Source organism: Dreissena polymorpha, chromosome 2, assembly GCF_020536995.1.
Source record: "Dreissena polymorpha isolate Duluth1 chromosome 2, UMN_Dpol_1.0, whole genome shotgun sequence".
NCBI classification, from domain to species: domain Eukaryota; kingdom Metazoa; phylum Mollusca; class Bivalvia; order Myida; family Dreissenidae; genus Dreissena; species Dreissena polymorpha.
The window spans coordinates 41,309,626-41,319,726 of NC_068356.1; the positions used below are offsets into that span (position 1 = coordinate 41,309,626).

General features: G+C 39.5%; 2 protein-coding genes across 5 annotated transcripts in view; both read left to right on the plus strand.

Moving 5' to 3' along the window:
- Positions 1-9,495, plus strand: part of LOC127866754 (uncharacterized) — a 195,517-nt gene extending 186,022 nt beyond the window's left edge. Inside the window, exon 2 of the mRNA XM_052407543.1 lies at positions 8,161-9,495. Coding sequence (XP_052263503.1) covers positions 8,163-8,633 — 471 coding nt within the window. The 5' untranslated portion in view covers positions 8,161-8,162 and the 3' untranslated portion in view covers positions 8,634-9,495. The remainder of the gene's footprint in view (positions 1-8,160) is intronic.
- The window catches only part of LOC127866753 (uncharacterized), a 213,232-nt gene extending 203,412 nt beyond the window's left edge, over positions 1-9,820 (plus strand). For 3 of the 4 annotated variants that reach the window (XM_052407539.1, XM_052407540.1, XM_052407542.1), the window contains one exon: positions 9,509-9,820. The gene's annotated coding sequence lies outside the window, so the exon portion shown is untranslated. The remainder of the gene's footprint in view (positions 1-9,508) is intronic. The other variant, XM_052407537.1, reaches the window with a different exon arrangement.
- Positions 9,821-10,101: the final 281 nt, after the last annotated feature.

A 10,101-nucleotide genomic window follows, 5' to 3' on the forward strand; every position in this document is an offset into this window, starting at 1 on the left:
ACATCCTGGTCAAGTTTCATCATTATTTCATCTGCGAGTCATGAGCAATGTACCTATGAAGTTTCATGATCCTAGGCGTAAGCATTCTTGATTTATCATCCGGAAATCATTTTTCTAAGTTGAGTCACCGTGACCTTGACAGCCATTGTGTGAATACGTTTTTTGGCACTGTGACCTTGACCTTTGACATAGTGACCAGATAATCAATAGGGGTCATGAGCGAGTCATGATCAGAAAATAGAAAATATACCTAGAAAATAGGAACATTATACACCCCCAATCTCCAAATCACGTCCCTGATCCTCCAGGATATGACGTCCCCTTTACAGGACTAGACACGAACGTTCCATTCATCGCATCGCTTATACCGAGGAGTCAAGGGTCCCCAATTGTGAATGCAAATCGCTAATACACAGACAAATACCACTACGGTACATGTGCACCCATCAAATGACATCGTCGGAAACGACGGCAATTCTATAGGCGATAGTACAATTCAACTTCCGGTTGATCATGGAATGGATGTGAAAGGACAATCTATCTCTGTCAGGGTCACAACCCGACCACGTGACACTAGCGACGGTGATTCGTGGTGCGAGGACGAGTTTCAGTTAGTAGAAAACCATCGCGTTGAACGATATTGCTTGATAGGGCTGAGGTCGACTGTGAATACCAGACTCCTTACCACAGAGGTGGAGGACCAGGGCCCGAAGGTGAAGGCTATTCGCGTGTTTCCCATACGTCGGGATCCGGGACGGGCGTTAGTTAAGTTGACACTTGTAGCAAACGATAACGCCAGCCTCGTTCTTACGGACAATTTCTGGCCCGCGTACGTCAGATGCCTACCATGGAGATCACGCGAGACACGCAGAGAGCACAAGGTACCGATGAATGGATCTCGGAATCAGCGGCTTTGAAACGAGCGGCCTATGAAATCGGCGGAAAACGCATGGAGAACAAACAAGCAACGTAGCGCAGAGATCCCACCACGACTCGGGAGAACTGCCCAGCGACAGACTTACAGACAATGTGGGTACACAGATAACCGTCTGTATTATGACATTCCGACATACAACCGTTATGTTAGTTTATATAGTGAAATTGACTGAACAAAAACACTGCTTAATATCAGTGATGTGTGTGAAAACAATTATCTTTCTAACAATGGCTGTTTTGGGTCTCAATATACTGACATGGAACATTACCGGTATTAGCGCGGCGTACCTGTCAGAAATACTGCCCGGAGGCAACATTGATATATGCGGTATATCTGAACATTGGTTACTGCCTAGTAATGTACATTTCATGCATTCTTAGAGACTATAGTCACCACACAGTTTGTAGTAATGCTGATTATTCGTCATCCTCACGCGTGATAGGTAGAGGCGGTGTGTCTATCTTGTGGAAAAGAAATATGACAATATTATTTCACCGTTAACTATTGATGACGATAGAATAGCGGGTATACAAATGCAACTCTCTCCAGTGAAATACATATTTGTTATTCAAGTTTACCTCCCCTGGGTGAACCATCCAAATGAGAAATACTATGACAGTATAAATAACTTGTATGATGTATTTAATACATATAGCGACCAAGGTGACACTATATTTTTGGGTGATTTTAATGCTGACGTTCAATCTCAAATTCACACTTATAGGCAGAGATTACTATACAAATGTGAAAATGATTGTAATTTGTGTGCTATGAATATACATAACTCCTGCATTGGTCCTAATAATTCACATGTATCGTATGATGATAAATTTACGTCGTTGATTGACTATGTATCTGTACCTTGTGAGATATCTGATTGTGTATGTCACCGTGAAGTTGCTGATGATGCCTGTCTTAATGTTTCCAGACACAGACCTATACTATGTTGTTTTGATTTTATAATTCATACTGATGAACATGTTGTTAGTAATAAATATATTAATTGGAAATCTGCTAACAATGATCATGTAATGAAGTATTGTGCATCTCTGGATAAAGCGTTGCAGACTGATACAGTACACAATCTTACGACCGACAAGTTATACAACAGGCTGTGTGAAGTGATGAATACTTGTGCAAATGACTGTTTCCCAACTAGGCGATTCAGAGGACATTTGAAGCCGTTCTGGACGGATGCCCTTACCGTCCACCACATTCAAATGGCAGGGTCACGTGATGCCTGGCAACGAGCTGGAAGACCCAGAGGAACTCAGCATAGCGCATATCGTCAATACAAGGAAGATAAGGCTAATTTCAGAAGGGTGATGCGACAATGCGCGGATCGCTACATGGCCGAACTTGACAATAAGCTAGAACACGATTCTGTACATGATACTGTGAGTTTCTGGAAAACGGTTAATCCCAGGAAACATGGATCCGGAGCCTATCTTGGCGGTGGTATAAAATTTAATGGAACGACGTATAGAAGTCGCGAAGATATAGTTGACCAGTGGGCCAAGTATTTCACACTCCATCCAACTTACATGACTTTGATGCTGAGTGGGAGAACTATGTCAAACAGGAAGTTGATGAAACGTTTCGTGGCTTGTCTCCCGATCAAGATGTCACCGTGTCTCCCGCATTGGTGACCGAGTGTATTAAGACTTTATCGAAGGGGAAAGCATGTGGTCCCGATAATATCACCAAAGAACACTTACTATATGGTAAATACATAATCGCGTACCACTTATCCCAGTTATATACTGTTATGTTACGGTCCGGATTAATCCCCGATAGAATGAAAGAAGGTGACATTATTACTTTTCATAAAGGTGGCCGAAAAAGGCGAGATGAACCGAGCAACTATCGGGCCATAACATTATCTTCGACCTTGCTAAAAGTGTACGAGATGGTCTTGCTTGACCGGAGTAAGGGCAATATAATTACCTCCATAAGGAGATTACAAGGAGGGTTCCAAGACGGACTTGGATGCATCCTGTCAAGTTTTTCTCTACGGGAATGTCTTAATTACTCTAGGAAGCACTCATCACCTGTGTACATGTGTTTTTTGGATGCACGCCAAGCGTTTGACAGAGTGTGGCATGATGGCTCAATTTATAAGATGTCCTCTCTCACTTCCAGTTATGACGCCCATACGCCAGCCATCGACGCTAACTCGTTAGTGGCGTTTCGTGATATGTATCAGAATGTTAAAAGCCGCTTGCGGTACCAGGGACTGCTATCAGGGCCACTTCCGGTACGCCAGGGAACCCGCCTGGGCGGAAAGAGCTCGCCGCTATTCTACCTCGTTTTTATCAACGTTCTCATTTCAGAGCTGGAAGAAAATGGGAATGGAGTGTGCCTATATGACATTAACATGTCCGCACCAACTGTTGCCGATGATATGGTTCTGGTGTCGTACTCACGAGCTGGACTTGACAATATGCTCAAACTTTGCACCAGTTACGCCAATAAGTGGCGATTTTTATATAATGCAAACAAATGTTCTGTTGTGATATATAACAATAAGTCTTTGATCACTCAAAAGGAATTTTACCTCGGAACAGAAACTATTCCTGTAAATAACAGTTACATTCATCTTGGCATGGAATGTAACTCATGCTTGTCAACAGGCAACTGCATTCAAGAAGCATGTTTGAATCTAAGAGGGACATATATAAGCGTATGCGCTAAAGGTCTGGGACCTGAGAGATTAAGCCCTATCCTTAAGATCACGATAGTCCATTCTACGGTGTTACCGAAGGCTATCTACGGCAGTGAGCTTTGGAATAACAATTCACCAAGTGATCTATTGAAATTGCAAATCACTCAAAACTTATGTTTAAAACACATGCAAGGATACCAGAAATGCATTTTTACGGATTTCTGTCTAGTAACAATAAATGCTATACCAATAGTTTACATACTCGAGTGTCAGAAACTCAAATTACTAGGCCAAATTTGCAGATTAAACCCACAGTATCTTGCAAAAGATCTATTCAACAACAGACTTATACGATTCCTTGATATAGACCGCCAATCTTTCGGCTTTCTTCCTGATACGTATAAAATATTACAAAGATACAATCTTACCAACTACTGTATCAGTATCTACATTCATATGTTAAACACGGAACATTCCCTTCCAAGGGACAGTGGAAGCAAATCATTGAACGCAATATCGTGACGCGTATCAACAAAGACAATGGTAAATCGTTTAAAAGCTAGAGACCAATGGGGCGTAACGGCGCATGTTATAAGAACTAACGGTTACTCTCCTTTATGGTTAATCGCAAAGGACAATAAGAAACTCTTAGCTTTGTGCAAAACCCTAATGAATGGCATCGGCTTATTAATATCAAATCAGTTCAAGCAGATCTGCACACTGTGTAATCTCAGAACGGGAAACCTGATTATCCACAAGTTGTGTTATTGTACTGCTATTGAAGCCGAACGTGAGAAATTGTGGACACTCATACTTGAGAGTTGTGGGATTGAAGATTATAAACGCTTCATCCAGATCAGTGCCTTTGGGCAATGTGTGAACATATTAAAGTTGGGCTCTGAACATCTCAGAAGCTTTTTTTACACCTTGGTATTGCCGTCTCAATTTGCAAATTGCTTCATTAATACAGCGATGATGCTGCCAAATGATTATAAATATATCCAGATGTATCAGGTTGTTCTTTTTATAATTGTTATCTCTTATGCGTATTTGATTGTCCATAACGAATACTGTGTCTTTATGTACATGTAAACGTATATATTCTTATGCGTGCGTGCGTGCATGCGCGCGTGCGTGCGTGTGTGAACTAAAATCATTATCATTGATTTTATTCATGTCATTGACCTAACAATTGTGTTTATATATACTCTAGTTATGTTCCTTATCTTTGTAAATAATATAATGTCAGTATTGAGTTACTTCATTTTGATCTCTTGTATGTGTATATAGTCGATTGTACTTTATTGTTTATAACCTGTATTATATGTTATGCTCTCCATGAATGAAGGAAAATAAAAGTCTATCTATATCTCAAAAACAGAACATTTGTTTGTGAAAAACTATGTCCCCCCCCCCCAATATATTTGACCTTTGACCTTGAAGGATGACCTTGACCAATGTTAAAGTTTTACGCAAACAAACCAACAGACAGGGCAAAACAATATGTCCCCCAGTCTACGCAATCCGCCTGTATCTTTAACAACGAGTTTGAATAAATGCACATTATAATATATATATGCAAACCGTCAAATTGATATTTATAATTTTTTATGGTATGAGTTCTTGGAATACTTACCATAAGGTTATTTGGTGCGAGAAAAAGGTATACATTAGAATGAAAATAAGCTTGACAAGTGTTGATAACGCAATATTCTATTGTAGATTCCACGGGTGTATTTCAACTTAACTTACGCATATCGATCTATATTCACGATATATAACAATATATATACAGTGAATGTAATTTCGTTAAGATAGGTTGGAAATCGTCACTACAAAGTACAATTCAGAATTCAATAAAAAATCCAAAATATGGTTCGATTGACAAGATAGCATTAATACGTTTCAATTAGTCTGTCAAGTTAATTGTTGGTTGCAAAATACCTAGTACCTTAAGTAGTATTTTAAGACATTAACTACAATTTACAGAAGTTAATTTCTGTCATGAGCACCCTTACATAAAAGCGATTTTAACATTTTACACTCTTTTTCTCGTTGTCTGACCATTTTCCAATTAAAAACCATTGAGTGAACTGATGTGAATTTGTCTGCCATAGATAGATATAGCTTTTTTTCTGATATTCGCTTACGAGTGATACACATAAATTTTCAAAAGTAAATGTCCTTTTCAAATGGAGGGGAAACAATGCCGATTTTCTGAATTATTTCAGATTTATCGATATGATATGAGCCGCGTCATGCGAAAATGGTTCTTAAGCCACATGCGGCAATTATAGGTCCAGACAAGCCTGCGGAATCGCTCAGTCTGGTCGGAAGCTGAACTGTCCGCTATAAAACTACGAGGGGCGTCGTGGTCGCATTAGCGATAGGGTAGCTCCTTACCAAACTTCGCCATTTCGCAGACTGGTCTGGAGCTACGCTGGTCGCATATGACATAAGACACGCTGTCGCATGAAGCGGCTCTTATTCACATTACACATTGTTTTATTGTTATAGCTGTCTATATATTGGACTACATACTGAACGAATACAAGCAATTTAGTTGGCAGTATATTGTACACGGTTGGTGATTCTTACCCGTTTATTTTGCATGTTGAAGTCACATTTTATTTTGATTATACTTTTTGGCACGCTGGGCGAATAACTAACCATAATAACAACATAACATATTGAGGAAATGTCGGTAAAATAAATGAGAAACGAGTCTGTACACATAAATATTTATAATGTTCGCATAGAAAGAATCACAGTGGACAAATAATGAGTTTTATATCAAAATATACTGATTTTTTGTTGCGATAGATTTTAATTTTTTAGATTTATTCAGCTGTTTGGTATTTCGACACTAAGTTACATTTTGTTTTCGAGTATGATCGTATTCAAACCAAGTTAGTTACAATATTTGCTCATCACTTTAAGAAACGGTTGCAGTTATCGACACCATATATTCCCGTGTGTCAGTTTATATTGAAATCAAAAGATCTGGCTTGAATTTGTCGGTTACTTTGGTTGCTCTGAGGACATATTATTTGTAATTTTCGTCGACGGACTAAAATATGAAATATCTTCTTTCATGTACACGTTTACATGCAAACACAAACAATGTTATTACCAACATCGAAAAAACTAACATGTAATGATGAATGTTGATAGGTTAATGATGGTGCAAATGATTAATGGCAACTTAGTCTAGTTAAGTAAGTGATCAATGACTGTGATTGAATAATTAATTTGCAGCTACAATCATGCCTTATTTCCAAGCCCAAGTCCATATCGTTGTACTTGTGTTGCATTATAAACTGTTAACTGGTGCCCCTGGATACGTGAATTAATGGCTTTTTTATTTAATACAGTACTACAGTTAAAAAAAACTAAATACGTGTTAAAAAATATAGTACTCAAATAGAAGTAGGAGTTTTGACAATGCCATACCATGTTTATGTTATACACTGTGTCTTTATTTTAATTCATATTTCCTTTTTTCGTTGTATTTGCTTCGATTGTTTAACATTCTGAACGATACGATTGCAACTACATATACTATTATTTGGTGTCTTACATCTAGTTCAGTGAAATGTTACATAATCGTCTTTAGATATGTATAGCAAAATGGTTGAACGATTAACCGTTTTATCCTTTGCACAGGGACCTATACAAACAAATTTGTTTGTATAGGTCCCTGCTTTGCAATACTCGATGACGCAACGCAGCCTTCTGGATTTATCCGCTGTATACCAACGGTGCCAAACAATAAGCGTGCGATTTGATCTACTTTACCTGCGCGGGAACAACTATTGCTTAACGACAGCCAGTGTTTGACGGGCTTATACGTGGTTCGTACAAATGTATTCAGTGTACAGTGTGTATACAGACTAAAAGCAATGCTATTGATTAGCACAAAGGCGTACATAATAGCCCAATGATTAATGATTAACTCAGTAGATAATACGTAATGAGATCAACATGTATACATCGTATATGTGAAGATTGGCGTATCTGGGTGAGTGGAACACGGGGTATTCAACAGCGACCTTCAGTGAACAAGACGTAAGGACATTCTTTATAGAACAGTTGCTTTTCTGAAAACCAACCCGATCTTCGGAATTACAGCTAACGACTGTTTATGTGTTACGTCAGTGTTACGGTGGATATTTTTCAGCCCAGTGGTTATGTAGGCAGCGCATTTTCCGTTTCGGCCATGATACAGTTCTGTTATGTGCTCAGGAAAATGAAAACAGGTAGAACAGAAATACTGAGATAGCATTAGTATTTGGATTGTAGGCTTCTGCTGTGATAACATACAGCGTTTGAGAAAGATACTAAGCAACGGACGATCAGTGTCTGTCTTGATTTTCGGAAATTTAACGCTCAAATATCAAGCTGGCAGGCTGGGTGAACGTCCAGCAGGCAAACTTCTCCTCCTTCCAACCCCCCAGAACACGCGCGGTTAATTCCCTTCCGGTACTTCCCATCGAGGCCGACACTTCGACTTTAGGCGCAGGTTCCCTGCTAGTAAGCTTTCGATCGAAACCACCAGGCATGTCCGCGTCACTCTTCACCATCAGTTCGAGTGAGGCGTCGAAACTCGTTCGAAATCAGCGAAAGAGAGATGACGACAGATTCTGCTTCCTTCTCCAAGTGTCGTTTCAATCGGTGTACAGCGACTCGCCGATTCCTAACACGTGTATGAAGAAAATCCCCAGACTTTTGAATGGCATTCCACTTGGACCCGGCGTGATGGCGCGTGATCAATTGGACAGCATACGGTGGCGCTATATAGAAGGGGGAACCAAGCTGCACACATTTATCTCGGTTCCGATGTTCGAAGAGGAGGCGGAGGAGAGCAAACGGTCGCTCAGAGACAGTCTCATGAGGCAGTCTCAAGCGGTGTTCGGTGATATCACCGTCAAGGCGTCTGTGATACTGTCTCACTGCATCAACTATGATGACGACATCATCCTCAACGACATTGCCGTGCCTTTAGAAGAGGGTCTTCACTTCCGGGACTAGATGGAATACTTACGCTGATTCTAAAAGGAAGCGGACCGCGCGCTCCAGTCTAAAGGAGGGCAGAGCCGTCCACTCATGGACAACTAGCTTGTGCAATGAATAGAGTCGTTTGTTTGGCGCTTATTAAGCTTGCTAATTTATACCTTGTATGTTAAGGTTAATGTTTCGGCTATTGTTTCGGTTATGGTGATTTTTTTAACCAAACATTTTATAGTTTCTTTTATTAAGATGAATCATAGATTCATTTAATAAAGTGATGAAAATATATTTATGTAAGGGTAAGGCAGACTTACTCTTGAGTAAGTTCCATTTATATATATGTATATATGTATTTACATTTATATTTAGCAATTGTTATTTTATTTTTTGTTCATTTTGTTTCGACTGCATGAATCGTTGATAAACTATTTTAGGATTCCCATGTTACATTAATGGGTTGTTCCAAATACGTTTTTACCCAAAACATGCATTATGTTTCCTTGAAATCAAGCAAGAAGGTGCATTAAAGGTCTCAGTGGTGTAGTGGATATTGTTTCCGCCTAGCGATCGGGAGGTCACGCGTTCGATGCCCACTGTGGGAGCGTTCCTTAGATTTCTTCTATAGACACATAAGTTCTGGTTCTAGTCCCAGGAAACGGACTCGAGAGCGTTTCAAATAAGCCTAGATAAGGCTTTCTATGCAATCGACCTAAAATAAATAGGTTTAAACTAAATCAACCAAGAGCGCCACCTGGCGCACTGTTTCAGAAGTTGGAAATTGTTTTAGCAACAATTTTTCTCCTCTTAACTAAGATAGTTTGTCTCTAAAGTTTCGAACTAAATATTATGTACTATTATCTGTACGTGTGTTTTATTATCAAGCATATAAATTATAGGTATTCAGTATTATATAGAGGTTGAATGCATTATTTCCAGGTAAAACATGCATTGATTTCGTGCCAAATGTTCATCGCATGGGGCGGTTGGTTATTAGTGGAGAATGTAGCGCGCCCTGACAGAAAGTGTTGAATATGACGTTAGATGGTGGGAGATATTTATTGTACAGTCTCGTCTTTCATGTATTATTTGACCGACATCGCCTAAATATGTTATGTTGTTATTATTGTTAGTAAATCGTGTGGCGTGCCAAAATATATTACAAAATAAAAGGTGCCTTCTCAATAAACAGGGAAGAAGCATCAAACGTTTACACTATACTGTTTGACTGGTAACATGATTTATTATATTGATATATTGAATGCATACACAGCTTTATAATAAAATGTGAGATGAGAACATGAACTGTGTCATGTGACAGCGTGTCTTATGTTCTATGCGTTCAGCGGAGCTCCAGACCAGTTCGCGTATCAGCGCTTTCTGGTCACGTAATACACTGTTCGCTAATGAGACCACGAAACCTTGCGAGACTTTATTGCGACCCGCCCAGCTCCCGACCAGACTGTGAGATTGCGCAGGCTGGTCTGGAGCT